This window comes from Protopterus annectens, chromosome 14.part0 (assembly GCF_019279795.1).
Source record: "Protopterus annectens isolate FY-2018-M chromosome 14.part0, PAN1.0, whole genome shotgun sequence".
Taxonomy (NCBI): Eukaryota; Metazoa; Chordata; order Ceratodontiformes; family Protopteridae; genus Protopterus; species Protopterus annectens.
In genome coordinates, this window is record NC_056748.1 from 432,326,108 (window position 1) to 432,340,444 (window position 14,337).

General features: G+C 43.3%; 1 protein-coding gene across 1 annotated transcript in view; it reads left to right on the forward strand.

The window, feature by feature from the left end:
• SEC24C (SEC24 homolog C, COPII coat complex component) overlaps positions 1–14,337 on the forward strand; it is a 2,546,747-nt gene that overhangs the window by 2,252,399 nt on the left and 280,011 nt on the right. Inside the window, exon 21 of the mRNA XM_044055565.1 lies at positions 12,006–12,185. Coding sequence (XP_043911500.1) covers positions 12,006–12,185 — 180 coding nt within the window. The remainder of the gene's footprint in view (positions 1–12,005; positions 12,186–14,337) is intronic.

Genomic DNA, 14,337 nt, shown 5'->3' on the forward strand with positions numbered 1-14,337 from the left:
AGTACTTAAAAAGATGGAGGAAAAAGCTAAATCTATGCAAACTGTTAAAGATTTTCTGCAAGTACAGCCTCCCAGATTTAGTAGGCACTGGCCTTCTAAGAAGTGGTCCTTTCCTGCCTCTTCCAGGCCTTCTCAGTCCAAACCCCAAACCAACAAGACCATCCACGCTCCTGTCTCAGGGTACTCACAGGCCTAGGCATTGGGGGGGGGGGGGCTCCCTCTTCCAAAGCTGGGAGTAGTAAGACCACCCGACTATGGAAAACTGTCACAATTACTTAACTTTAAACCTTCCAAGCCTTGCTCAACTGACTGCTTCTTTAGGGGGGAAAATCGCCCTGCATGCAAAAAACTGGGAATTTATTACCCAAGACAAATGAGTTTTAAATATAGTTTCCCAAGGATACAGATTCCACTTCCATTCCTTACCAACCCCAAACAGTTGGCCAGCCCTGCCCCCAAATCAGTGGGCAGAGGCTCAAAAGCAGGTTCTCTGTCTTCTAAGCATCAGGGCTATTCACCCTGTCCCAGAAGAGGAATGGGGACAAGGTTTTACTCAAGGCTTTTCCTGGTACCCAGAAAAGACAATTCCTGGCGTCCTACCCTAGACATGTCTATCCTAAACACTTTTTTGGTAATCCCAAAATTCAAAATGCTAACTCTTCATCAGCTGCTTCCCATGCTAGGCAAAAATATCTGGTTGGCAACACTGGATTTAAAGGAAGCCTACCTGCACATCCAATAAGGGAATCTTGCAGAAGATACCTGCGCTTCAGAGCAGGCTACATGCACTGTCAGTTCTCTGCACTGCTCTTTGGCTTATCTACTGCACCCAGGATATTCACAAAGTGCCTAGCTCCAGTCATTGCATTTCGCAGGCAAAGAAATATTCAAATATACCCATACCTGGACGATTGTCTAATTCAGGCAGAAAGCCAGGACGTACTATTAAATCATCTGGCATCTGTAAAGAAATTACTAACTTCTCTGGAATACACCATAAACGAAAAGAAATCACATCTAGTACCCTGCCAACAAATTGTATTCCTGGGAGCAAGCTTGAATACAACTTCCCAGATGGTCTACCTCATGCCAGAGAAACAAGTTCATTTGACAGCCTACTTCAAACTACTGGCCACAAAAACCCAGCTATCTGCAAGGAAAATATTGCAAGCCCTGGGGTTCATGGCCTCTTGCATTCTAATAATTCCATATGCAAGACTGCATATGAGGAAACTACAATGGTATCTAAAAAGCCTATGGTGTTAACATTCTCAGGACCTAGAATCAATGATTCCTATCATACCTTGCTTAAAGACAGAGTTTCTTTAGTGGGCAGAGGCCTGTCACCACAACAAGGGACTGCCATTCACTCTACCCCCTGCTGCCCAAACCCTAACAACAGACATCAGACTATGCATGGGGGGCTCACTTGGCAGGGCAGTGCATTCAGGGCAAATGGAACCCAAGTCAAATGCACCTGCATATCAATCAAAAAGAAATGTTAGCTGTACAGAATGCTCTGACAAGCCTTCAAGGACCACATTCTTCTAGGACAGTTATTGGTAGACAGACAACACCACTCTTATGTGGTACATAAACAAGCAGGGAGGACCCTACTCTGTAAACTAGCCATGGCTCTGTGGAACACAGCCTTGAGCTACCAAGTGCACCTACAAGCTCAATTCCTGCCAGGAAAATTAAATACACTGGAAGACGGACTGAGCAGAAATCTCCTGGATCCGCACGAGTGGAAACTGGAACCAAAGATATTCAACATTTTGAGAAAAAAATGGGGGAGCCCAGAGATGGACCTCTTTGCCTCCCCTCAGAACTACCAGTTGGACAAATTCTGCACAAGGACTCCCCACAGACAAGCTTGGAAAGTGGATTCCCTGTCCTTCACCTAGAAAAACCTATCAGTTTATGCCTTTCCCCTCTGCCTCTCCTCTCCAAAGTGCTACTAAAGATCAAACAGGACAAGCCTCTCCTCTCCAAAGTGCTACTAAAGATCACACAGGACAAGCCAAGGGCAATACTTATTGCACCAGACTGGCCACGCCAACACCTGGTACCCCCTCCTGCGCAGTGTGTCACTTCTGAAACCATGGCACCTGGCTCAGACCTCTGCCCTGCTGTCCCAGCAGGAGGGCCAGATTCTGCACCCACAGCATCAAACCCTGAACCTTGCAGCCTGGCTAATTATATGATCTCTCCGTTACCATCCCTCAGTAAGCAAGTAATGGATGTCATTCTGGAGGCAAGGAGACGTAGTACTAGAAAATCTTATGTTGAAAAATGGAAAAGATTCTGTTCCTGGAGCCATACTCAGGGAATGGACACAACAGTGCCTAATTTACCACACATTCTTCAATACTTAACTGAGATGCTCCACAAGGGCTTTTCCTTTTCTTCCATCAAAATTCATGCCTCTGCCATTTCTGCTCATTATAATAGAGAGCCACCCCTCTTCTCTCATCCACTGCTGAACCAATTCCTCAGAGGCGCCAAAAAATTAAGACCACCCAGGATATCCCCTACTCCAGCCTGGGACCTTAACTTTGTATTGGAAAAGCTCACTCTACCTCCCTTTGAGCCAGCTGCAAATACAGAGTTGAAATTCCTTTCTTGGAAAACAGCCTTCCTTCTAGCCATCACTTCAGCAAGAATGGTGTCTGAATTGCAGGCCCTCATAGCAGTGGAGCCTTTCATCAACTTTCATGTGGACAGGGTGTCCCTCAGGACCAGTCCCTCCTTTATGCCCAAGGTGGTATCCAGTGTGGCCCTTAATCAGTCCATTCATCTGCCAACCTTCTTTTCTAATCCACAGAACAAAGGTGAACGAATGCTGCACTCCTTGCACATGCACAGACAACTTAGATTTTACTTGGACAGGTCTAAGCCTCTCAGGAAATCTGAACAGCTGCTGGTTACATTGCTGCAGGGGTAGAGGGGAAGGCCATTTCAAAGCAGACCATTTGTAAGTGGATAGGCCACTGCATTCATTTCTGCTATAAGCACCACGGAAAACCTACTCCATAGGGGATAAGACCACATTCCACCAGGGCTGCATCTACCTCTACAGCGTTTGTAAGTGGATAGGCCACTGCATTCATTTCTGCTATAAGCACCACGGAAAACCTACTCCATAGGGGATACGACCACATTCCACCAGGGCTGCATCTACCTCTACAGCGTTTCTCAGAGCTGTCCCTACCAGGGACATCCTAGAAGCTGCTACCTGGAGTTCTGTACATACCTTCACCAAGCATTACCATTTGCCGATTTTTTTCAAAATCCTGAGCTGGTTTTGCCACTGTAGTCTTGCAGGGCCTTATAGCTGGTCCTAATGCTATCTAATTGCCTCCTCCCTTCCTTAGCTTTGGGAATCTACCCAGATGTAATGACTACAACAGTGAAACACGAAGAACATAGTACAGTTGTGTGTACACTTACCATAAATGTAGATGTTTGAGTGTATTCACTGTTGCAGTCCTGGTTACCCTCCCTCCAGCCCCCTGATTTCTATTGATTATACCTCTATTCTTTACTATGCCTGAAGCTTTCTGGTGTATTTGCTTTTTGTTGGAGGTGTAACCTGGGATATAATTGCTTCCCATTATAGGGGCACCTGACATCTGGGGCAAGAAAAACTGATGTAATGGCGTCGGCTGCATGCTTTATACCCCTGACTACCTGACGTCATGGAAGATGAGACAGCAACCGACGCAGGACCCAAGACTTTGATAATCAGGCCAACTGAAGGCTACCTTCAAGCAGATAACCCACATGTAATGACTGCAACAGTGAATGCACTCGAACATCTACATTTTATGGTAAGTGTACACAGCTGTACTTTTCCGAAGTTAAGCATGCTGCATTTTCCTGTGTTCTGACCACTTCTTGTAAGCAGCAGTCTTTTGATTGAATGGAAGTGTAGCTTAATCAGTCTGGATTTTGGATTCTGCAAAAATCATGTATAATTCTTGGAGGAAATATATTATCTGTATCTTTAGGAATTTACATATTATTACTGACAGCTTGTAAGCACAATATTAGTTGCGTCTTCAACCAAGTGGAAGTGATTGGTCTTGTGGGTTACTGATGAGTTTGTTCCATGTTTCTTGTAAAGAAGGCCTTGTTTTGGCCTACGTGCTTTCTTTATCAGAGTTAAGCTTTTTTGTCAGATTTCTTTTCATTCTTTACATCATTTGTGAAAAATTGCTTCCTAATGAAATATAATCTGTATTGTTTTTTGGGATGTTCTCTGTGGCCGCAGTGGTGCAGCGGTTAGCATTGTCACCTCACAGCAAGAGGTTCTCCCGTTCGATTCTCTGCTGGAGGACCTTGTGTGTGGAGTCTGCATGTCCTCCCTTCGGTTAAGTCACGTTTAAAGACATGCAGGTAGGTGCATGCGTGAATGAGTATGCCTTCTTTGAAGGTTGGGTGTCGGGCTGGCAACTCGGCACCGTAAAAATCCACTACCAATCATTAGCAGACTGGAGTTCAGCTGTGGCAAATCCTAACCAGGGAAAAGCCGAAGGAAGACTTTTAAACACCCATCTGTAAGCTGTTTTCAAGTTGGGACTTGAGTAATTTTTTGAAGAAGTTTTTCTCTACCTTCTCTTAAATCCCATGCCAAGTTAGTTTGCCATCTTGGAGAAACAGTTTTGTTTTATTTTACTTAATTTATTCATTCATTCATTTATTAATTTATTTTGTGCTGCGTTTGTGTTTATCTTGAAAAATTGCAGATCTGGCTTTACAGTTGAAGTACATGATTTTTTATTTTCCATAAAGATAATAGGGTCTGTGTTAAAACCCTTAAGTTTTTAGATGCATCAGAAACTAGTTTTAATCAGCCTACCCACTTTATGGTTTGTATTCAAAGTATTGTATTTCAGGGGAAGGTACTTAATGTGTAAAGCACAAGTGCCCATTGAGATCACCTAATTTAGAATGAGGGAAGGTACACGATGTAGTGACTGTTTAGATGTTCGTGTTTCACTGTTGCAGTCATTACTCTTGGGTTATCCTGCTGGCAGGCTACCCGCAGTCAGCCTGAATTCCAAAGTCTTGGTCCGGCGTCGGTTGCTGTCGCCTCTTCTCTGATGCCAGTACGCCAGGGGTATAAAAGATGCAGCTGACGCCATTTTCTTTTGTCTTTCTTGCCGCGTGGTGCCCGAAGCAAAAGCAGTTCGCAAGTGCTGGTCGGCTGACTCCTGAGATTTTCGTCTTCGAATTTCAGATCCAAAGTCTTCATTTAAAGCTAAGTACCCCATTGGGAAAACTTTTTTCTTGCTCCAGACCGATGTCAGAAAAAGTTAATAATTGTATTTCTTGTGGGAAGCAAATACCTCATAAGGGCTTCCATTCTTATTGTATTCCTTGCCTAGGCCCTGATCACAATGTTGCTAATTGGAGGTTTTGTGCTAGATTTAACCAATGCACTGTTAAGCGTCGGTACAATTTTGCATTTCATTACTTTAGCCGAAGATTTAATTAAACGATGTCGGATAGCCATCCGACTACCGCAATTCACAAGAAATGAAAGGAAAAGGACAAGCATCTGAGGTCCAAAACTGACGACGAGGCTTCTTCTAAGCCAGTCGCCGGTTCGCCAGTTCTCAGTGAGGTGCTTTCGCAGTCCCTGACGCCCGCTACTTCAGAGCCGCAGGCCGCTTCCGACTCCCACATGGAGCACACTAGACCACTGGAAACTCAAGGTATTGGACACTCGGAAAATATTTTCTCAGATGGGTCCGGAGCCGCTGAGCAGGCATCGACTTCTGAGGGTGTTTTCAGGCCTACACAGTTATATGTAAAACCGACTACAGCTTCAAAGGCAAAGACTAAAGCACCACTAAAGACAAAGAAACAAATGCAGCAAGCCCATGGACAGGCCTGCATGCCTAAAAAACAGATGCTCAAAATGGCCGAAGACCTAATTACTTTGATCAGGGGTTCCCATCCCCCTCCTGATAAGAGGCCTAGGCAAGAGACAGAATATAAATCTTCAGATCAGGTTTCCATTTCCTCTGACTCCTCTTCTGAACAGGAATACTCTCTTCCTCCTTATGAGGATTCTGATGCTGAAGAATCTATCCCTTCAGCCTCTCCTCCTGAGGATTATTCTTTTGGGAAAACCCTGCATACCATGAAGGGGAGCACTTCCACTGGGAGAGCCAAACTACTCAGAATCTAAGAAAAGGCTAAGAGACTTTCTTTTACTACCTCAGCACAGGCCTCTTGCTATTCCCCCTGTTTTAGTCATTGTAGATGTATTTTCAGAGTCCGTCCTGTCTCCTGAATCTTTACCCCCTGCACCTGTTAAGCCAGACAGATATTACAGGGTTCCAGATTCACATAAATTTCTTTATAAAAACCCTGCTGCTGACCCAGAAACTATTTCTCGGGGTCCCAAAGGGGTCAAGGCTTCCACTGCAAAAAACCCTATCCCCTCTGATAGGGATTCAAGGGGCACTGGACAGAAGGGGGAAAAAGGTTTACACTTCTGCTACCTTGGCTGTGAGGGCTCTAAATTGTCAATTTCATATGCTGAAATATCAGCAATTCTTAATGTCACTGCTTAAACAGAATATGTTGACAAATTCTGAATGTGCAGAAAACAAGGAAATGCAGGATTTATTGCATGCAACTGAACAAGTGGGAAAACATACTTTGCAATGTGGTTTTGATTCTCTGGAGGCCTCTTGTAGGGCCGCTGTTACGGGTTCTGTCATTAGGCGGCATGCTTGGTTAAAGGAACAGAATCTGCCTGATCATGTTAAAGCAAAATTATTAGATGCTCCATTACAGCATGATACTTTGTTTGGTATTAAAGCAGAAGAGGTGTTGAAGAAAATGGAGGACAAAGCGAAATCTATGCAGACAGTTAAGGATTTCTTACAGGTGCAGCCACCCAGATTTAGCAGGAACTGGCCTACAAAAAACTGGTCCTTTCCAGTGTCAGACAGGCCACAAAGAAGCAGATACAGACGCCCCAGAGGCAGATCCCAGCCCCAAGGCTCATACAGACCTAAACAATGGGGTGCTTCTACCTCTAAAAGCGGAGAAGACAAATCACAGCCATACAGGAAACAGTCCCAATGACTTTCCTCTCCCAGCACCAAGCACTTATCTTTTGGCAGCCCCCTTAGGGGGAAAACTAGCACTTTTTTCACAAAATTGTCACATAATCACCCAGGACAAATGGGTCTTGAATATAGTGTCTCAGGGTTACAGGTTCCACTTTCACACCCTGCCAAGGGCAAAAGGTATGCCAGGCCTGCCACACAATCAATGGGCAGAGGCACAAAAGCAAGTTTCATCCCTCATGGACATGAGGGCCATTCGGCGAGTACCACAGCAAGAGCAGGGACAAGGATTTTGCTCAAGACTTTTCTTGGTACCCAGAAAGGACAAAGCCTGGAGACCAATACTGGACCTGTCTATTCTAAACACATCTCTGGACATTCCAAAATTCAAAGTGTTGAATCTGCAGCAGCTTCTGCCCATGCTGGGTAAGAAGGCTTGGCTTGTAACTTTGGACCTAAAAGAGGCATACCTGCATGTCCCAATCAGACAATCTTGCAGAAGATACCTCAGATTCATAGCTGGCTCAAAGCACTACCAATTCTCTGCACTGCCCTTTGGCTTATCTACTGCGCCCAGGGTCTTCACAAAATGCCTGGCACCAGTAATTGCATTTTGCAGACAAAGGAATTCAAATATATCCTTACTTGGACGACTGCTGTATTCAAGCAGAGAACAAGGACATTCTACTAAAGCATCTGGCATTTGTAAAAAGATTACTAATTTGTCTAGGGTACACAGTAAACGAAAATAAATCAAAACTAGTACCCTCTCAAGAGATAATATTCCTGGGTGCAAGCTTAAATACAACTGCCCAGATTGCTTATCTCACACCAGACAAACAAAGGCAACTGACTTCTTACTTCAAAATGTTGGCAACAAAGACCCAGTTATCTGCAAGAAATATTCTGCAGGCCATGGGCTTCATGGCATCCTGCATTCTGCTAATCCCATATGCCAGACTGCATATGGGGAAACTACAGTGGTATCTAAAAAGTGTTTGGACTCAACATTGCCACAGCCTAGAAACATTAATTACCCTCATTCCCTGCCTGCAACAGGAGTTTCGATGGTGGGCACAGGCCAGTCACCACAACAAGGGACAGCCATTCACTTTACCCACAGCCAGGCAGACACTAACAACAGATGCATCAGATTATGCCTGTGGGGCCCACATGGCAGGAAAATGTATTCAGGGCACATGGCCTGCAAGCCAATTGCATCTTCATATCAATCAAAAAGAGATGCTAGCTGTTCAGAATGCCCTGACAGCTTTCAAGGATCTACTTCACCCAGGACAACTACTGCTAAAGACGGACAATGCTACAGTCATGTGGTACATAAACAAGCAGGGAGGTACACATTCCTACCCCTCTGCAGACAAGCCATGACTTTGTGGGACACAGCATTGACTTATCAGGTTCACCTGCAAGCACAATTCCTGCCAGGAAAGATAAATACTCTGGCAGACGAACTAAGCAGAAACCTCATGGATCCCCACGAGTAGAAACTGGATCCACAAGTCTTCAGCATGATTACAAGGAAATGGGGACGCCCAGACATAGATCTATGTGCCTCTCCTCACAACTGCCAACTACAGAGATTCTGCACAAGGACTTATCACAAGCAAGCATGGAAAGTGGATGCCTCATCCTTCAGCTGGAAAAACCTAACAGTCTATGCCTTTCCTCCACTGCCTCTCCTCCCCAAGGTACTCCTAAAGGTCAGACAAGAGAAGCCAAAAATGATACTGATTACCCCAGACTGGCCACGCCAGCACAGGTACCCAATCCTGAAGAACTTGTCTCAAGGTCCCGCCTAGACATTGCCTCAAATTCCTCACTTACTGACCCAACAAAACAATCAGATCCGGCACAGCCAACTCAGGACCTTAAATCTGGCAGCATGGCAGATAATGTAGCCATTCAGAACACTCCTCTCTCCAAAGCTGTGATGGATGTTATTTTGGAGGCCAGGTGGCCCAGTACCAGAAAATCTTATGCAGAAAATTGGAAGAGATTCTATGCTTGGAACCAGGCACAAGGAATTGACATGTTTGTACCAAATATTCCTCAGATTTTGCAATACTTAACTGAGATGCTGGACAAAGGCCTATCCTTTTCATCAATTAAGATCCATGCCTCTGCCATTTCAGCCCATAACAATACAGATCCTCCTATCTTTTCTCGTCCTTTAATAAGGCAGTACCTCAGAGGGGCCAACAACATAAGACCCCCCCCCCAAGGCGAGCACCAATACCTGCATGGAACCTCAATTATGTCTTGGAAAAACTCACACTGCCTCCTTTTGAGCCATCCTCAACAGCTGATATAAAATTCTTATCCTGGAAAACAGCTCTGCTCCTAGCAATAACCTCTGCAAGACGAGTCTCGGAGTTACAGGCACTCATGGCTGTGGAACCTTTTATCATTTTCTATCCAGACAGAGTCTCTCTGAGGACAAACCCGACATTTATGCCTAAGGTGGTGTCCAGTGTGGCCCTTAACCAAAACCATTCACTTGCCTACCTTTTATCCAAACCCACAGAACAAGGTTGAGAGACTTCTGCATTCTTTGGACGGAACTAAAGCTTTCAGAAAGACAGAGCAGCTTTTATTAGCATATGCTGCAGGATCACAAGGAAAGGCTATCTCAAAACAGACTATTTCAAAATGGATAGGCCATTGCATTCATTTCTGCTATTCACAGCATGGCAAATCAGTGCCTAAGGGCATTAGGCCACATTCAACCAGAGCAGCGGCCACTTCAGCAGCCTTCCTCAGAGGGGTACCAACCAAAGACATCTTAGAGGCTGCAACTTGGAGTTCAGTGCACACTTTTACAAAGCACTACCACTTACCTGTCTACTCTAAATCTTGAGCAGGCTTTGCCACTGCAGTTCTGCAGGGCCTCATAGCCTCTCCTAATCCTATTTAGCCCCAGCCACCCATCCTCAGCTTTGGGATTCAACCCACGAGTAATGACTGCAACAGTGGAACACGATGAACATAGTACAGTTGTGTACCTACCATAAATGTAAATGTTCGAGTGTATTTACTGTTGCAGTCCAGGTTACCCTCCCACCATCCCCCTTTCTTTTGCTGGGTCTTATCTGTACTTCTCTATTCTATACAACCTATGTGGTGTATTAGCTTGTAGATGAAGGAAATGTTTTCCTTAGTGCATGCATGTTTATTGGCATAATTTTTAGCCTACCCATTTGGGGGCACCTGACATCTGGGGCAAGAAAAACTAAAGAAAATGGCGTCAGCTGCAACTTTTATTCCCCTGGCGCACTGATGTCAGGGAAGAGGTGACAGCAACCGACGCCGGACCAAGACTTTGGAATTCAGGCCGACTGCGTGTAGCTTGCCAGCAGGATAACCCAAGAGTAATGACTACAACAGTGAATACACACGAACATCTACATTTATGGTAGGTACACAGCTGTACTTTCTTAACACTTAATCATTTGCTTTAGGAAAGCAGAAAATCCATCCTATGTATGATCTTGGAAAAAGCTTTATAACTCCTAAGGAGTCTCACTTCAAGATGGGGATGGGACTATTTTAAGTGGATGAAGTCTGTGCTGGTGTTTGGCCCAGAGTTTATACTTTCATAGTGCGTTACTGCTGTGCACCTTTCCATTCCGTGGCAATTTTTATTTGAGACTCGAAGACCTGCTTTGTCAAGTACTCTTATCTCACATGATCTTGCTTTGAAATGTTACAATAGGTTGAGGTTTACTGAATAGGATTACTGTAGAGAAGATAAATTTGTGAATTGCTAGGTTTTTGACATATTTGCATTCAGCAGGCATGTGATGTGACCCATTCCTTCATCTTCTGATAGAACTGCAGCCTATTTAATGAGGCTGTTTGCTGAGATAATCTCTAAGAAGACCTTTGTATTTTTCCTAGCTTACTGTTAGGGCCTTGTCCACCCCATATTCATTAAGTCTGCACCTCAGATTTTTCCAGGATCTGGTAATCATTTAGAGGGAAAATGAGGAAACAGACTGCTCTTTTTCTGGCCATTCCTATACCATTGTCATCGTGAGGATATTTGTTGCCTCTGGGAACAGTATAATACTGTGATTAATGAACCTTGTTGGCTCATTATTGCCTTGCATTTGTTGGGAGGGAATCCATACATATAATGCCTTTGGTGCTGTAATATTATAGCAGTTGGTGGTCTATATTAGTTCCGCAAAAGACATATTCATCAAATATGTCTTCACAGAATACTAGCTGCTGAAAATCACTTCAGCAAACCGCAGAATTTTTCCTGTGGTTCGCAAACACTTGGCCATCACCTCAACTGTGCCCTTTTCCTCACTGTAGTGCAATCTCAGAGTTAGTATATATAGTTTGGGCTGGAGTGAAAAGCCCCCCCCCCCCCCCCACTTGGGTGGATTTGATTTAGTCCATTGTGTGTTCCGGAAGGTTGGTGGGTGAATGTAAACTGTGGAAAAAATTCCCCAGGTCGTTGAAGTGAATTTCAGTGGCTAGTGTTCACTGAAGACTTATTCAATGAATGTGTCTTCGCGGACTTGATGTAGACCCAGTAGTTGCATACTGATGCTCTAATTTTATACAAGTTGCATACTTTACTGACTTATCTTTATGACAAGTTCTTAAAAACTGCCTTTTAATCGCCTAATTTAAGTGTAGTATTTGAGAATATATAAACCTGTAGCATTTGTTTGAGAGGATCATAACTGATACGTTATACGATTGTATTTGTGAATTGTTTCATTGCTTGTTAGAATGTTAGTCATTTAAATATTTTTTGTATTTACATGCATGTGTGTTAATAAAACTGACAGAAGTACTTTGAGTCAGAAGTTAAATTTATTACAAAAGGTGCAGCCATGCTTTTGACTGTGTTCTGTACTGCTGAAACATTTCCAGCTTATTCTTCCTGAGTGCATGAAATTGTTGCCAGTGTACCTGAACTGCTTGTTGAAGAGTGATGTATTACAGCCAGGAGCTGACACCACAACTGACGATCGGGCTTACCTTCGTCAACTTGTTACCTCTATGGATGTGGCAGAAACAAATGTCTTCTTTTACCCACGGCTTGTTCCAGTGGTACGTACGTTTATACTCTCCATGAGAAAAAGTTATGGCAGAGTAATATGCACTTTATTTTACTTGGATACAGTAAATGCCATAAGCAAAGGTGATATTTCTGTGTGGAATGTTACAAGGTGACTGAATTCACTCTGCTCCTGGTTCATTAGCAGCTAATCTTAGAGGAAGCCAAACAGGTACTGGTAAAATAACTTCACAAAAAATTAATTCCTTGCTTCAGCCATTTAGAGTAAAACAATATTCATTACTTCATAGAGGGAGAGTTTCATAAACTGTTTTTTACATTTTTTTTCAGTTGTCCTTCCAGCTTGAGAATACAGCTATGTATTGTGACACTAGAAGTATGACTGTTATTGAAGTAATTCAGTCACCGTTTTAATTTTCATTTTCCATATTGCCATAACTTAGAACAGTATTTCCTGTTTATTTCTGTAATTTTGGTATTGTGTTTTCCTGTACTTAAGATTCTCTTAATTTGTTGGAAGCCAGCCATTGTGTGTTGATACAATGAGTGAGTAGTTTGGATCATGCTTAGTCATCCTTCTGAATGAAGAATTATAAAAGAATTTTCCTGGTTTAGTTCAGTTCTGTTTCAGAGACTGTACAATTGGAAGGGAACTAGCCAAGGCTGTAGCTCTGGCTATATAAATGTGTGTGTGTGTCTCTTTGGCAGTAGGTGACTGCAAAGCAAGGGATTTTTTTGGAGTGAGGTGAGACTATATTACAGCATGTTAATTACCATTTACCCGAGAACAGTGTATGGGGTCAGTCACTTTCATCCACAGGCAGCCTCAGTGTCCACTTATTCTAGCCACTTTGATTATATACAGCTAAGGTATCTCGTTGTGATTAACAGGGCCAGCCTTAGATGAAATGAGGGCCTAAACAGAGGGGACTCCATAGCGCCCTTTGTTGCATACCAGTCCCCCTTGCCCCCCTCATTTTCTCCATGTCTTGGCTGCACCTTCTGTATTTTTTCTCACACTCTTTTGTACTTTTTAGATTTTTTTCCTCCATTTTTTTCTCATCCAACAAGCCCCGAATAGCCAAGGCTATAGTTTTTATGGACAAAATGAACTGAGGTAAGACAGACGTTTGGGGGCCAGTACACCAGATGATATAGTGTTTTAGATGCCCTGAGGGGCAGCTTTCAGTTTTTTTTTTCCCAACCTCCCAATAAGCTGAGAAGACACATGCTTACACAGATATCTGTCTGAGAATAGTCTCTGTCTCTGTCTCTCTCTTTCTCTGTTTCTACTATCCAGAAAAGATGGTTACCTTCTGTATATCTGTCTGGTGTTGGATTCAAGAGGAAGTAAAGATCCAGATTGCCACAGGCACATATATAGCCGAGAGCCTAGAAATGGAACTAGAGCACCTGAATAAAATCTACAAAGAAATGGTTGACTTCATGTAGATGCCACACAGAAGAATCCCAGCCAAAAACATAAACAGAAAACCAAGACACATGAAATAGCAATAATACTCCTTGTGCATTGATCGGTCCTGCCTAGACCTCATATTTATTGTATACAATGCTGATGTTGACCAGTTTGCTGCTTGTAGATGCATTTCAGTCACCATTCTGATCAGCTGGAGCCACTTTACTGACTGAATGCACTCAGAGTTTTATTAAAAAAAATAGCCAAAGTAAAGTATTCTGGCTGGCATCTTACAAATGCACATTAGATCTACAGAGCCTGCTTTACTTGAGCAAATGACAACAAAGTTAGTCACTTATATTCACTGGTAGTCCCTCTTCCCAGCAAAGTCCACATTTTTTGACTCTGCACACTTGTGGTGTGTAATTGTGGGAAAATGTAATGGACACAGTAGAATAAATCAACTTTGCTCCACACAAACAGTAATCACAGTTACTCTAAAGTATTCCTGTTTGCTTCACACATATACAGTCTCATACTGCAGATCCAGAATAGACTCTGTAACTTGAACAAATGACAGCAGAGTCTGTTACTGTCATCTGCAAAGAGCCCCTGTACCTAGTAATTATAACCACTTTATGGACTGTGCTCACTTCAGATGACTATCTGTGATTACAAAATGTGTCCCCGGTAATGCATTTCAGTTTTGTTTTGCACTTAAAGTAGTGCCGGTAAAATATTCTAACTTGCTTCACAAAAGTACGCAT